The 15,517-nt window shown below is 43.4% G+C and overlaps 2 protein-coding genes across 4 annotated transcripts; one reads left to right on the forward strand and one right to left on the reverse strand.

The window, feature by feature from the left end:
* Positions 1 to 407: 407 nt before the first annotated feature.
* uba52 (ubiquitin A-52 residue ribosomal protein fusion product 1) lies at positions 408 to 1,979 on the reverse strand. The gene is made up of 5 exons (XM_079739206.1): positions 1,953 to 1,979; positions 1,444 to 1,554; positions 1,042 to 1,128; positions 826 to 928; positions 408 to 558 (listed from the first exon to the last, which is right to left on the reverse strand). Exons 2-5 carry the CDS (start codon positions 1,544 to 1,546, stop codon positions 465 to 467), a joined length of 387 nt encoding a protein of 128 aa, XP_079595332.1. The 5' UTR covers positions 1,547 to 1,554; positions 1,953 to 1,979; the 3' UTR covers positions 408 to 464.
* Positions 1,980 to 6,821: 4,842 nt separating this feature from the next.
* arrdc2 (arrestin domain containing 2) lies at positions 6,822 to 15,109 on the forward strand. Of its 3 annotated transcripts, none has more exons than XM_079739669.1 (8): positions 6,822 to 6,913; positions 7,040 to 7,311; positions 11,862 to 12,079; positions 12,255 to 12,357; positions 12,792 to 13,048; positions 13,302 to 13,464; positions 13,598 to 13,743; positions 13,907 to 15,109. In XM_079739669.1, exons 2-8 carry the CDS (start codon positions 7,053 to 7,055, stop codon positions 13,958 to 13,960), a joined length of 1,200 nt encoding a protein of 399 aa, XP_079595795.1. In that variant the 5' UTR covers positions 6,822 to 6,913; positions 7,040 to 7,052; the 3' UTR covers positions 13,961 to 15,109. The 3 variants fall into 3 exon arrangements, with proteins under 3 accessions (XP_079595795.1, XP_079595796.1, XP_079595794.1); XM_079739670.1 differs by having other exon boundaries at positions 6,825 to 6,917; XM_079739668.1 differs by lacking the exons at positions 6,822 to 6,913; positions 7,040 to 7,311 and adding an exon at positions 10,581 to 10,984.
* The last annotated feature ends 408 nt before the right edge of the window (positions 15,110 to 15,517 follow it).

Genomic DNA, 15,517 nt, shown 5'->3' on the forward strand with positions numbered 1-15,517 from the left:
CTGGAAAATCTCTTTTGGCTTCAGGTTAATTTACACTTCATTTAAAGGTTAGGGTGGAATTGAATATGTGCTTTTAACAAGTGGTGAAATACCTTGAAATGGTTGTATAGCCATGATACTGTACTGGATTTGTGATTTAAGAAATGCACATTTGTATACAATTCAGAATTAAAATGATTCAATCTTTAGCTTCAATTGTCTGTATTAAATGTTATGGATTCTTCTGACGCTTTAACCCATAATGCATTGTTTTTCTGGTTCCAACCTTGTACTTAAAACAGCATAACCAATCCTCATACCTCAAATGATTTCTAATGCCTCATTGGGAGACCAACCAAGTAGTTGAAGCCATGAATGATAGTTTTTTTTTTCCCTCCCCCCACCAAAAGAAGAGTAAACCAGCAAGATCTTTTTTTAACTTTTATTTAACACACCACGGGTTGAAGAGCCCAAAGTACAAACATCTACTTCAGCTTCTTCTTGGGGCGCAGGTTGTTGGTGTGACCGCACTTCTTCTTGCGGCAGTTGACAGCACGGGGGTGGAGGCGGGCATAGCACCTGGAAAACCGAGGGCAGATTATATGTTACACCTTGCATAGTTCTCTAATTTAGGCCCATCCTGCGGGAAGCAAGACACGTTCCTCATGCCAACTTAATACTAATTGTAGAAATAACCTAGATTGCTGTCAAGACTCAGTGATTTTACAAGACTACACCAATGTTGGGTCAACATTAACATCCCACTCGTTAAATCACAACAGGTCATTAACTGTTAACCATTTATGGCAGAACTCATGGTAAATGCTTTCAAACAATTTGGCTTACTTGCGGCAGATCATCTTGTCACAGTTGTACTTCTGGGCAAGCATTCTGAGGGAAGGCTCAATGATGCCACCACGCAGACGTAGCACCAGATGCAGGGTTGACTCTAAAACCGGAACAACCAGCCAAGAGTCAGCAGAGGATAGAATCTTGTGTACCAGAACCTGGAGGTTGCAGTTTGAATTAGATCACAGGTGATGATAAAGTCTAGACTTTTACCTTTCTGGATGTTGTAATCGGAGAGGGTACGCCCATCCTCCAGCTGCTTGCCAGCGAAGATCAGACGCTGCTGATCAGGAGGAATTCCTGCAAAACAAAAAAATTACCCTGGAGTAGATGCCATGAAAACCCTGCTTTCTAATCCCTTACACTACGACAGGCATCTTCTATTGGAATTAATTTAAGCATAATCAAAACTAATATAAACTTCAGGATTCATCTGACAGAGCAGAGGACCAGGTAGGTCCCACAGATTTAACAGTGGGTTGGCCCAAAAAATAACTCAGTAATGTAATGTGAGAATAACGAAGAACCATGAAGGCTCGGAAAGGGTTCCGCTCCAATCAGTGAGGGACATCCTCATAGCCAATACTCCGACGAAGAAATGTTTTGACCGCTTACCTTCCTTATCCTGAATCTTAGCTTTGACATTTTCGATAGTGTCACTGGGCTCGACCTCAAGAGTGATGGTCTTCCCCGTCAATGTTTTCACGAAGATCTGCATCTTTGCGGCTGTTGGGAAAAGTCACGATTAACATGTGGCTCACCAAAACCTGAAGTCGCATTTATCCTAAATGCGTTTCACAAACTAGTTTGACGAAGGTAAGTGGAACAACTATCGACTTAAGACAGTATTCATCAGGTATAGCTAGAAAAAGAACTCCCGCTAGCTGACGTGCCGTGGTTAGCCGTAGCAGGAGATACTGGATAGTGCGTGGCCTAGCCACATGCGGCCTATCGACGGTACAATACCCTGGATTTATATGTACTCCAGCGATCACAACCAATCACTCTATGGTGTAGCGGTACAATAAATGGAAACGGAACAACAATGGAACATTTCGGTAAGTATACACCTGTTATTTTAACGTTAAACTCGATAAAATAATATGGATAAAAGTTGCACCCACCCGGCCACTAGCTGAGCCTCAACGAAAAGAGAGCAGAAGAAGCGGAAGTTATAATACGTCACTTCCCGAACCAAAGTGCGTAAATATCGTTCGTTTTCTTTCTTTTTTTCATAATTAAATTTAACAAACTTCGCATGATATCGTATTATTATAATATGAAAATGTGATGATATTATATTATCATAACGTCAAATTATTATTGATATTAATAAGAGCGTTGGCAGATTCAGATATAAAGTCTCACTGCACCCTGCTGGTGTAATTACCGCACTGCGATGGTTTGATTGTCAGTTGGTAATTATATCACATCCAATCTAATATAGCTTACTAACAACGACTTAATTAAAGAGTTTCTAAAATCCAAATATTGTATATCCTACTCAATGGTAGAGAAAACATTTTAAAACATTTTTGAAACCTTTGCAGAATTTAAATCAGTTGCGCCCGGAAAAACATATAGGCCTGCATTTATTTATAATTTTAATTTAAAGTCCAAATGCAATGAGCTTATGTTAGAGAGTGAGAGCATATATTTTAAGTTATGCAAGTCAACCCTAAATTATGCATAATACTTACTCAAAGAGAAAAGTGTCCGGGGGATGTAGTCTGATGTCAATGTATAATTGTGAGTTTGTTTAGCCTATACCTAAAAATAAAGTCAGTTATTTACAAATGTACATTTGGCATGCATAAAGTTTTATCAATAATTGAGGTAGGACGCATGTTGACGTTGAATTATTCGAAATGTTCTTCCTTTCCATGGTTTTGCATTTCTGCATGGTGTCCACCATACCAGAACACGATGGCTATCTTACCACTGCAGAGTTGTCAACTGTGCGTGGGAGTGTGCGACAGAGAAAGACAGCAGAGAAAGACAGTGAGATACCCAACATGGTCGTTGCATCAGTGAAAGCATGATCCAGAGGACGGGAACCATAACCGGCCACCAGGCAAGCCTGCCTCTCTCCCCAGGCAAGCCACCGTACCTGGGTCCACCATGGCCCAGGTAATGCACCAGGACTCGGCTCACACCACAAAAACCCAGACGGAACCTCCAGGCCTTACAGGAGTCATTCTTGGTACGGTGGAGACAACCCGTAATCTGTGTAGGACCAAACTCCTCAACAACTACCGGATGCTTATGGGGGAGAGATGTCCCAGGGGACATGACCCCCTCACCACCAAGAGCCAGAGCTACCTGCCTCGGGCACTGGTGCGACCCAGAGCCAACTCCGTCCAGACGTCCGGAGCTGAGGAGGTGTGGCCCGAAGGCAGCTATAGGTATTCTTTCCCCCCCCAAGTGGTGAGGAGTCTGTGTGTGTATTTATATGACCTTTTACCCCGGCAAACGTAACCATTTATAAACAAGTATATACACATAATCATCCATAACCTTATTCTTAAACTTAACCATGTCTTACCTAACCTCAACTTAACCATCTCTAACGTTATACCTAAACGTAACCATCTCCAACCAAATGGCAGGGAGGGAGGGTTTTGTGGTGCAGTGAATTTTTTAAACTGCTGGTTAGCAACAATAAAACAGCAAGCTCAGAAAACACCAGGAAGACTATTTAATGCAATTATTTTTCACAACCAGGTTCGAGCATTGAGAATAACTAACCAAATAACTACTTGCATTAAACTATTAGTTAGTATTGATGTTCTAACGTAATACAATGCCTTATTAGGAGTCCGAGCATTGAAGCTGCTTAAGTCGAAAACATTTGAAATGTTCAGGTATGGTTACCAATAACCCCCACTACCCATAAACCCAGAGGTGGCGCTATTGTAAAAAAAATCATGAATTAGGCTTAATTCTCCTCACCAGATGGACCTGGACTCAAAATTATTTCATAATATTAATCTCTAGAATCAGATGCATCTATAGAACCCTGTTCTTCTGCTCTAAAAATGTTTACTTTTCCCACAATTTCATAGAAAAGCCAAACGTCCACAGTCTCAACCCATTTTGCCTATATTACTATTTTGTTATTGTATAACTACCATACGGCTATCTATACGGCTATTAGGTGGATACCATTAACAGTGCAAATTTTCAGATCTGTACTATTTTAAGAAAGCCCTTAATTCATTTGAGAAATGTTTGCTTGGAGTTTTCTGGATGTTGTGTGCTTATCAATAGACGTTTTCACCATGTGAATGAGGCTACATTTCAGGTTTGTCAGTGGCTCAATGGGATAATGCCTCGTACTGGCGATCCTTAGTTTGAGAGTTTGAATCACGATTAGACAATTATGAACAAGCTGAACATGATTTTCGGCCATTGCTCTGCAGCCCAGTCACTTGATAGCCGAGGCACAGTATAGCATGAAGGGGAACATCTTTCCTTTTTAAATATATGTCATATATATCTTCCATTAGTGTGTTCTTGACTTTTCATTTTGCTCGGACGCCGTTAATCACCGCTTGCGTTATATTTATTATTATATCTTGATTGAGGCTAGGTTACTAGGTTACTACGGCTGTGAGTTGTTTTCTATTCATTGCATCGTTCTATCAGGTCTGGTTTGAAATTTACTTTTAAAAAACGATTATTTTCGACAAACAGTTCTTTGTTTTTCTTTAAACTATGAGTTACAGCCGAGGAATCTTTGCCTAGTTTTTGTGAACATATTATAAAAGTCTCTTCAAGCATCCTCAACGGTCTGTCCTGTCTAGTCGTGTGTCTGTGTGTATATGTGTGTGGTTGACTCAGACGGATTTCCCACTCTAAAAGAGGACATGCGGTTCCACAGCTACGCCTCCCACTATAAGCACTTACTCTTGTGGGACTGGACCACACCTCACCAGTCTACTGAGAAAGCAACTCAATCGCGTTCACAGTTCATTTCAAGTAGAGTTCAAGTTTATTGTCAAGTTTGCATTAGTAAAACAATGACTAAAAGAAAGAGTTTTTCAATAGTGTAAACTATTTACAAAAATGCAAAAGAGTGGATAGCTATAAGAATAAACTAAAGTCAAATCTTAAAAAGAAGACTCATTGCTTTTAAAGTCAGCAAGAAACGGAAAAATGGAAAAAAGAAAAAAACAGAAAAAAAGAAAGAAAATGATGCATTGCGTCGTCAGCCCTTTTTTGTGGTGCGTGTTTAAATTTTTCATGGCTCTGGTAAATTTTTGTATATTAAGTCTTTAGAATTCGATGCACACAAAGATAACTATATGACTCTTTGTTTTCACACCAGGTCATAGAGTCATATCACAGCTCGAGGCACTGACAGCTAGACAACCAGACAAGCCTCCCCTCTGCGGGTCCACAGACCAGTTAGGAAGCAGACATAGCCCTGACCTTACCAGCACCGTCCTTGACCTTTCCCTCGATGTTAAACGAGCAATCTTTACATTTCACATATTTGTAGCTTCTTATGGCTTCTGTGTCTGACTGCGTTTAACCCCCCAAAGGAAGATTAAGCTATGATTTTAGTGGAAGTTGTATTTATTCAGTTATTTGAAGATCAGTCAGGCATTTAGATAATAAATTAACTTTTTCTTTAATTCATCATAAAATCAAATGTTCTATAATCTGCAAAATGACTGCATGTCAAATATTGAACAGCTACAGCAACTATAAGTCTCCCTTCAGCCATGCAGAGGCCTTCTCCTGTCCAAACAGGAGGTCTAAATTGAGTTGGTGTGTGCGGAACATTGCTGAGACTGGATCCCAGTGCCCTGTATCTCTGTGGTTTGTGTAGCTCTCTGCTAATCTCACGTGTGTGTTAAGAGACAAAAACAGAGCAAGTTGTGGTGTTAAGCATCGAAGCTGGGCAACAACAGGACCTTTGGTGAATCTCTCTCTCTCTCTCTCTCTCTCTCTCTCTCCATGCATCACTGAACATCCTCATCCATAGCGCCACGCTCCCCCTTGCATGTTTACGTTAATAATTTGAGGGATTTTCCCGAAGGATAGGTCTGTGTGTTTAGAGAAGTGAAGGCTAAGCTCTCACTGGGTCTCCTTCACGCATGGCTATCTGCGAATTGTGTTTAAACCAAACACAGCCCTGGTGAAACCTATAGAGCCCCTCCCTCTCCAGCTTGGAAGAAAAAACAGGAATAAACATTGAGTGTCTCACCCGTAAGTGTCCATTGGTTGTGTCTGTGTCTGTCTGTCTGTCTGTCTGTGTGTGTGTGTGTGTGTGTGTGTGTGTGTGTGTGTGTGTGTGTGTGTGTGTGTGTGTGTGTGTGTGCGTGGGACCAGGGTCCTCTACGTATATGAGATCTGAGGAACCTCTGGTTTGAGGCTGAATGACCACAGCTGAGAGAAGGCTCTCTTATGAAGCTGTTGTGTTTATTTAAACCAAAAGAACAAGCATTCCCCTACTATTCTGTTCTGGTGACGCTGCACTCTATACTTGCAGTAGTAATTAGGTATTTTTTCTGGGCCAAGTGTTAGCTGACTAAATAGTAAATGCCCTGCTTACACAAAAATAACGTGCACCTTAACGTAGGATTTGTCCAACAGCATCTACAGAAAAATCAAAAATACAAACACACACGGTGTTACGCAGTTCGACAGTCAGAGTGGAGCGCAGTTCTTTAATTTTCAATAAAATTAACATTTTGGACAACAAGTGACCGACACCGAGTGGCTGTGCTGTTTGTCCCCGAAAGTCAAAGACTTACAGCAAATTCGCAGATCTTCTCATATAGTTTTATTTTTTTGCGTACAAGCGTGTTTGCATAGTGTGTGTTGGTGAATGTGCCCCCCTCTCCCGAGAACTGGGCGGTCTCTGATATCTCTCTCTATCTAATTGGTGAACCACCCGGTAGCCGTTACTTCTGGGCGTGGGAGCCTCTGGGCCAGTATAAACAAACACGAACCACTCACAAACACTGGATGCTTCACGTGGACCTCTCGCACACCAAAACACGAGCCGAATCATAATTGTTATCTTCGCCTTCTTCTGTGAATGTGCCGTCACGTGTCGCCCTGACGAACGCCGGTAGGTATGCTACAAATAATGCACGCGTAGCAAAACGCACAACAACAAATAAACAGTTAATATAAAAAGCAAGTGTGCACCGCAACTGAATCGTTATTCATATTCCGTTGTTGTTGTTTTTTTCAGAATTGGAGAAGATATGGCGTTCAATGCCGTGCGGAGTTTCACCTTGGAGTTGGACGGGCCGTCCGATGCCGTGTACACCAGTGGGGAGGTCGTGTCTGGACAGGTGGTACTGGTGCTTCATAAGGCTAGCAAAGTGCGCTCCATGAAGGTGGTAGGCCGAGGGGTCGCCATGGCCCACTGGCAAGAGAACCGGACCGTTGGGATGAACGCTGTGTACAACGACTACACTTCCAAGATCACCTACTTCAGGAAACGACAGCATCTCATAAGAGGTCAGTAAGCTATAATGACGTGTAGCTAACGGAGTACCCTATATTGATTGACATGGGGTAAAACCAACACATCCTTGCTCTCTCTGTATGTCTCTGTCTTTATCTTCCTCTCTGTATATCTCTGTATCTTTCTCTGAGTTTGTGACTCTCTCTGTATATCTCTCACTGTATTTATCTTTCTGTACCTCTCTATCTTTTTTGACCTCTCTTTAGTGGGTGCTTCTCTCTCTCTCCCCTATGCAGGCCATCTGGCCGAAATGTGTTGCGTAGAGACCTTTGAGAGACCTTTGAGAGACCGAGAGCCAAGATTAGTCAACATCAGCTGCTCTCAATGTTGGCTTGTGTCCTTACATTAAACACAAGCCCATTACCACTTTATTCACATGGCTGTTCGACCCAGCATGCATCCCCACACTCTTGTGTGTGCGTGTGTGTGTGTGTGTGTGTGTTTGTGTTTGTGACTGTTAGGGTACACCATTAGGCTGTCCTTCACTCTGGTGAGAGATTAATCCGTCCAAAGTTTAAATAAATGAGAAATATGTTAATGTTTGATTTGCACGGGTTCAATGGAGCTTCTCAAAAACGCCCCGAAAAACACCCCTACGAACAACCCATTTTTGGACAGGTGTCACACATGCCCATTCACTCATACACACAGGCACTCAGGAGAGTGTGTATATTGGCAAGGGCCCTATTAGGACCTGTATAAACAGTCTTTATCTGGGGGACAGAGATTCCAGTAGAAACAGAGGATCAGAACAACAAATATATATATATGTATGGATGTATGTATGTATGTATGTATGTATGTATGTATGTATGTATGTGAGAGAGAGAGATTTTCAAACCTTGTTATTGATGTTGTGTGAATGATGTTTGATTTGAGACTATTTACAGCATATAAAAACAAAGGGACGATTTAGAGAGCAGTGGTATTGGTAATTGTTCACCATCAAATAAAATACATATTTTCATCATCTCAACATAAGATGAAAACAATATCCAGTGTGTATATGTACAACTGATTGTCACATCACAATACAAACATTGTATTGTTGTTAAGAGTCCGGCTGTGGACACACCAAACACATGTGTCTTCCACCCCTGTTCAGCTTGGCCTCTTAAAGTCTATGCCCTCCCTGAGCTATTTGTGCATGGAAGATCGCTCAGAGCTTTTGTATCGCTTTTCTTTAATTTGAATGCTTTAGTACCTCCTAGATTTTATCTTTTAACTGGGTTTTTCTTTTTGTTTTATAAATATGCTTTTCTTAATTTTTATTTATTTGTTTATTTTAGTTTTATTTAAGTACGTATTTTTCCTTTCCCTTCAGTAACAGCAGGCATTCATTCACCAAGGTTTGGTGAGACCAAAATGAACAAAAGTCAAAAAGTGAAGTACAAATGAAGAAAAATTGTACAAATCAAATAATCAAATGAAAGGAATTCAATTTTTTTAATTAAAAAACGTCAAAGTGGAAGAAGCAATACAGAACAAATAATATTTGAAGAAAGATTAATGTTAGCTAGAGGAGTGAGAGATCCGAAGTGTGGTGTGTGTCAGTCCCTGTCGGTTTGGTTCAGAGGAGCCTGGTCTCTGGCAGATGTTGCATGATGGAAAGGGGGGGTGTTTGTGGTCCGTTGTGCTTCTGAGATGATTTTATGGATTGATGCGGTGGTTACACAGTGACACAGTCTGTGCCCTAGGCTGTTTCTATCACTTTAAACAGCTCTGCAAGGGTTGGGCTTCTGGCTTATCAGGTCCAGGCAGACAGCAGGTGTGTGTGTGTGTGTGTGTGTGTGTGTGTGTGTGTGTGTGTGTGTGTGTGTGTGTGTGTGTGTGTGTGTGTGTGTGTGTGTGTGTGTGTGTGTGTGTGTGTGTGTGTGTGTGTGTGTGTGTGTGTTGGGAGGGGGGGGGGGGGGAGGCAACAGTGGACTGGTTTAAATAAAATGTATCCAGCTTGTTTAATGAAAATAATATGTACATACCATTTTAAGTATATATATTGATCAATTCATACATTGTGAATAAATTAGAATGTAATTAATTATTTTATGTAGATGCACATATTAATTCTTGTGCAAGTGGCTCAGCAACATACGTTACTACCTAATGCCGGATGTCGAATAATGGCCAAGCAATCCTAATCAGAAGCATCAGTCTGCGGTTATATCTGTATCAGGGCGACAATTTCTCGCCGGGCCTCCCCCGTTGCTCCCCGTTCGACCGCCGCCAGGGGGCGCCGAAGCTCCGGGCTCCGTACCCGGACAGTCCTGTTGTTGGAAGCATGCAGCTGTCAGTAGCCGAAGCCGCTTTAGAACGACAGGCGGCGGCCTGGAACATTCCAACCTATCGGGGAAGAAGCGTAAACAACTTGTGTTTTTGAGGAAGGGTTATGAACCCTGAATCTGAACTACTGTAATATTAAAACAGACTTTACAATGCTTCCGTGTAAGTTATACAAATATATCTTCTGGCCACAACTTTTAGAAAGTCCTTTGTGTCCGTCTTTGTACGTGACTGTAATAAAACGATCCTTACTGATTCAACGAAAGAAAATCGTGTAATTCAAGTGGGTTATGGTCCTGCCGGGGCCTAGGGTAACCGGCCAGTATCATGGATTTTGTCCCCTCCCAACGCAGCTTCCCACCAATGTAGACATACAAAAGAAAAGTCCTTTATTTGACCTTTATCCCAAATAAGCAGGAACAAAACAAACATCACTTGTAGCTGAGCAGTAAGAGGGCAAAGGTTCACTGCAGATCTTTTAACCTAGCTGCCACTGGGCAATCAAAGACCACAACCAGACAAAAACACCAAATCAACTAATCATCCGACCCACTCAAACACATCAAAGGCTGGCACACAAGGAAACATACACTCAATGAAGGGACATTAACACAAACACGATGGCCTAACTTCCAACTCATGACCAAGGGTCATATCATCTCCCCTCCTAATATAAAAAAAATCCCCAAGATGCTTGGTGGTAAGCCACGACAACAACAGGCGTTAATAGCTTTATGCCCCCAAGGTAGAGACCAAAAACTTTTTTTAAAATGGGTTCTTGCAATTCGAGGCATGCTCAGTAGGCCTGTTTTCGTCAACTAACTATCAATCACCAGACGGTGTTTTTCTCGGCTTTTCCACACCCATTTAAGATCTTTATGCTTCTATAGGCCAGCCTACCATGCTCAGTAGAGGCCTTACGTAACGGACCAGGACCCGCCCCATCCAGAAGCGTGCTATAGCTGTGCCTTACCCAAGCCTGGGTCAGTTCTTGTTTTTGCATCTCATACGAGAGGAACACACACAGGGACGCTTTGAAAACTCATTTGCACAAAGCCCAGAAAGTATTTGAAAACCAGCTCTCGTTAGAAGACCACAGCAAACGCCTCAAAATGATATTCGATAAACTGAAAAAGCTCCAAGTCGTCTTGGACTCTCCAGAAATCGACTCGCCTCCCGTCTTCAGCAGTGGAGATGTTGTGTCCGGGAAAGTTGTTTTGGACCTCACGGGGGAGTCCAAAGTGGAATCCTTGAAGTTGCACGCCGAAGGTTTTGCACGGGTTCACTGGACAGAGTCCCGTTCTGCAGGCTCCAGCACCGCTTACACCCAGAACTACAGCGATGAAGTCGAGTATTTGAACCACAGAGAGACTCTGCTGCAGACAGGTCAGTTGTTGCTCCAACGCGGAATGGGGGATTGGGTTCGGAACCCCATTCATTGGCCTTGAGACACGGTTTTTAACACTCAGATACTAAACGTATATTTAAAGTCGCTTTTAAAGGCTTGCGATTTGTGCGAATTGATGGCTAACGTGTATTCAATCCACTTCAAACCCACTGGAAGGAGAACCTATCGTATAATAGAAAGTTTGCAAAGGTCCTTATATGTGAATGATTTTGTGTGCTCTGTCCTTGAAAGTGTAGAAGTTGTCATTCGCAAGTACCAACTCGACGCATCTGAAGTACCAAGCGGGTCGCTTTTGTCTAATGAAATGCTATTTGAAGAAGAAAAGTTTTCAGACAACTACCACGTCCGATTTTTTTTCTCATGTTTGCACGAATTCGTCGAAAACGGTGCGAATGAGTTGGGGTATAGCTGCACAAATCAACTCTGAAGGACTCTTTCTGCTTAGAAAAAACATCTTTCTGTATAACCGAGAACCGCCCCTCTAGCGGAAGTGGCCATGTGATTGTTTGGCTGTGTGGATGCCGTACCTCAACGACTCGGAAAGCACCACTCCACATGTTTGCACTTTTATTTTCGATTTCATCTTATCAATCAGTGATTTCTGGGAATTGTTGTTTAATTTACGTACTGCGTTTGTGCTGCAAAATCCCAGTCATAGGTATACATTACCCTCACCTGTTCAGGGAGGTGTTGAACTACATGCAACACTGCGTTTATTATACTAAACGATTGAATACTTGTCAATGACCTGTCAGTACAACAATGCAAGTTTTCAGTCTGAACAAGGTGTGACTGAAAGGCTTTATACGATCACTAGATTCTAAATCAGTTTTTGTTTTTCTTCTCCTATCTCAGATAACGGCGAGATGACCCTGCTCACGGCCGGCCGCCATGAGTTCCCCTTCAGCTTTCAGCTCCCAGAGGAGACGCTGGTGACGTCATTCGAGGGAAAGCACGGCAGCATCCGCTACTGGGTCAAGGTGAAGCTCCACCGACCCTGGGCCACCATGAAGAAGATCAAGAAGGAGTTCACCGTCATCCAGCCCATTGACATCAACACGCCTGCCTTGCTGGTGAGCATTCTCAACTGACTCCCAACTCGGAACTCGAAAGCTACTCCAGAGCTTAAGACATCAATTTATTCTGCAGCTAAACATTTCTTCATATAACGTATTCAATTATTTTTAAGTTTATTGATTGTTGTCTTTTCGTGTAGGGAACTTTTGATCTTATATCTTCTTTTTACAGTCGCCCCAAGCCGGCACGAAGGACAAGATGGCACGGGTGTGGTACCGCAACTGTGGACAGGTGTCTGTCACTGCCAAGATCGATCGCAAGGGCTATACACCAGGTGAGGGTTCAGAACCTGGTTTATATGGCTTTCAGAGCTCAGAGGGCTTTAAGAGTTTTGTTGCATTAAAGTGAATACTATTGCACTACTAGTTTTGAGCACCTAGCTGTGACGTAAACAAAGTTAGTTCATGCCATAACATGTTTTCACCTCCCCGGCCCTAAAAGAGAAACCAAGAGTGAAACAAGAAACCTATTTACTTTTGTTAGCCAACATTGTCCCAGAGACAAGTGTTTGCCAGTATTTTTTAGATCATTTAGTGCAGACATTTCTTTAGCATTTCACTAAAGAAATTAACAAACATCCTATTAAATAGTCCCTTTCTGAAGTTCCTTTGGCTGTTAGCGAAGCTGTGATTCACCAATGCTCTTCCCACTGTCCCCCCTGCGGGCTAAGCCAGCTAAACCCATCCTCTCCCCCTCGTGTCCCTCCAGGCGAGGTGATCCCAGTGTTCGCCGAGTTTGACAACTCAACGTCGCGCTCGGTGGTGCCCAAGGCCTACATCACCCAGACCCAGACCTTCATGGCCCGCGGCACCATGAAGCAAAAGCGGGCGGTGGTGGCCACCCTGAGCGGGGACGTGGTGGGCGCCCGGCGGAGGGTGGCGTGGCACGGTCAAGCGCTCAAGATCCCGCCTGTCGGCCCGTCCATCCTGCAGTGCCGCATCATCAAGGTGGAATACACGCTCAGGGTGAGTCCCGGTTCTGCTGACCTCTCATGGGCTGCATAGGAGATGGTAGAACTACTAAAGACATAGAGTGACGGCGTTTGCAAGTAAAAACATAATATTAGCATGGGACTAAATGTAATCAGTCTTATAAGTTGCTCTTTGTCAAAATATTTGCCTAGTGAAGTATTAGTTAGTGAGCATGACTTCCAACATATTTCCAACATGATGCCCGGCAACTAAGATTGTCTAATCGATTCTTCTCTGCTCGTTCCAGGTTTGCGTGGAGGTGCCTGGGACCTCCAAGCTGTGTCTAGAGCTTCCCCTGGTCATGGGAACCATCCCCCTCCACCCTTTCGGAAGCCGGACCTCCAGCGTGAGCAGCCAGTACAGCGTGAACCTGGAGTGGCTCCGCATGGCCATCCCCGAGCAGCCAGAACGTAAGTCCCCACAGAACACCCGAGTTAAGGGGGGGCCTTGTGACTCGGGCTCGTTATTGGGGCCTTACAGGCTTTTTGTATTGCTGTTGGTGTGCGTCAGTGGAGCTCACGAATGTTCTCTTCCTCCCCTTAGCTCCCCCAGACTACAGCGCTGTGGTAACCGAGGAGCAGGCGGGTCGTTGCAACCCCGCCGACCCCCCGGCGCCAACTGAAGACCTGAGCAGCATCATGGCCTTCGTGCAAGAGTTCCGCTTCCGCCCGCCACCCATCTACAGCGTGGTAAGGATCGCTGATGGAAACTTCTCCTTGTTTAGTTTACCATCCCCAATGAAGCCATAATACGAACATTTCTAAGGGGAATAGTCATTCAAGTAAACACATTTTGAAGACGACATCACGCTTGTCTGAGCTGGTCGTAACTGGTCTGTCTTCATGTTTCCAGGTGGATCCTAATCCGACGCCCCTGCACATGAGGCCTCGCTGTATGACGTGTTGAACTAGCGGCCCCAGTGGAGTGTCAATCAAACCCTGAATCAAGAGATTTGTTCTCTCTCAAAAAGAACCTCACATGGCCACCGGCCTTGGCAGGCGTTCCGGCGCAATTTCTGCTGCGCTATCGGGTGGTCGGTGGAAGAGGAGGGCACGCTGGTCTTCGAGCACAGATCCGAGAGGGACCCCTCCCTGTTTACAGACTCGAACAGGAAGCTCATTCCCTCTCTACATCCTCTTCTTCCCAAGTGATTCTTGCTCTGGATGAAGAAACGGCACACTTCCCTTCCCAATCCTCAGTCCCCCATTACAAAGAAGCCATTTTCTTTGTGAGATTTAAGGAGTTTTGGAGGAGGGGGAGGAGGGGGGTTGGTTGTGTTGTGAAGCGGGAGCAGTTGGAGTCTACTTTAAAGACCCAACTCTTAACCGATATGACCTTTGTTGTAACTCATCTTCTCAGCAGATGTAGATATTTCATATGAAATCACAGCTATCTTATATGCATAAGGGAAACTTTGTATTTTTTCGTTTTTCAAGAGATCTAATGGGAGTTGTCCATCCTCCAATTTGTGTCTTTCTGAGATACAAAAGAAGGAAAAAACAGAGGAATGGAGCAATGGTGATACATTTAAGATTAATGTGGAGCTGCAGTAGGAAGTGATTGGATGGCACTGTTACATTTATTTGAAACAACCTTCAGCAGGAAAGAGGAGGTCTGTTACTGGAGGAACACAGCCTGATAGCGGCTCAGCAAGTAGTAGGAGAGGAGTGCAGCGCAGCAGGGAGGTGCGAGTACCGTGCGGTCGGCAGTATTTTGATGGGTGCCAGATGGCTGAGTCTCGCTGTTTCTTAGCTCTTTGCTCTGTGAAGTCAAGAGGCACTGGGCGCTCGGTGCCTTAGGCTCCCAAGATGCCACTCAATGTGTACGTTTGTGCAAACAACTGAACCATTCCAAATACGGAGGAACAGCGTTTTATTCTCCGTACCAAATATGGAGGGTGTAGGAAAGAAGGTGTTCAGGGTGACAGCGGGCCGTTGAGCCACGTGTGACATTTTCAAAGTAATGTATTTTCTATAAATGCCTGCTGTCGATTCACATGTTTGCCTTGTTTTTGTAGTTTTGTAATAAAAAAAAGAAAATGGAAAATATACTTTTTGTGTGGTTTCTTTTGCAACGCTTTGTTGAGATGTTGTCGAGAAAGAGGCTGTGTAGGGTACGACAAATACATGATCTTTGGCCTACAGTCGCACTGTCACCGTGCCAACAACTGAGTCAGAGATGATTACAGCCAAAGTTGTTGTGCAAGAGAATTCTAATATTATACTACCGTGACACGAATGTTTTTGACTCCATTTGTGTGTTTCTCTCTTTATGACATTCCACTTTCCCTGGTACACAACACTGCTTTATCAAATCATTTTAATATCAATAAGTCAACATGTCATGTACAATGTGTTACATAAAACCCTTGGGTCAGAGGGTTGGTCAAACTTGTTTCTAAAAATATGAAATTATCTTTAGGTTCTGTCTGAATAGTTCCCTACTGGACTTTATAAGTGAAAA

Source organism: Pollachius pollachius, assembly GCF_949987615.1.
Source record: "Pollachius pollachius genome assembly, chromosome: 7".
Taxonomy (NCBI): domain Eukaryota; kingdom Metazoa; phylum Chordata; class Actinopteri; order Gadiformes; family Gadidae; genus Pollachius; species Pollachius pollachius.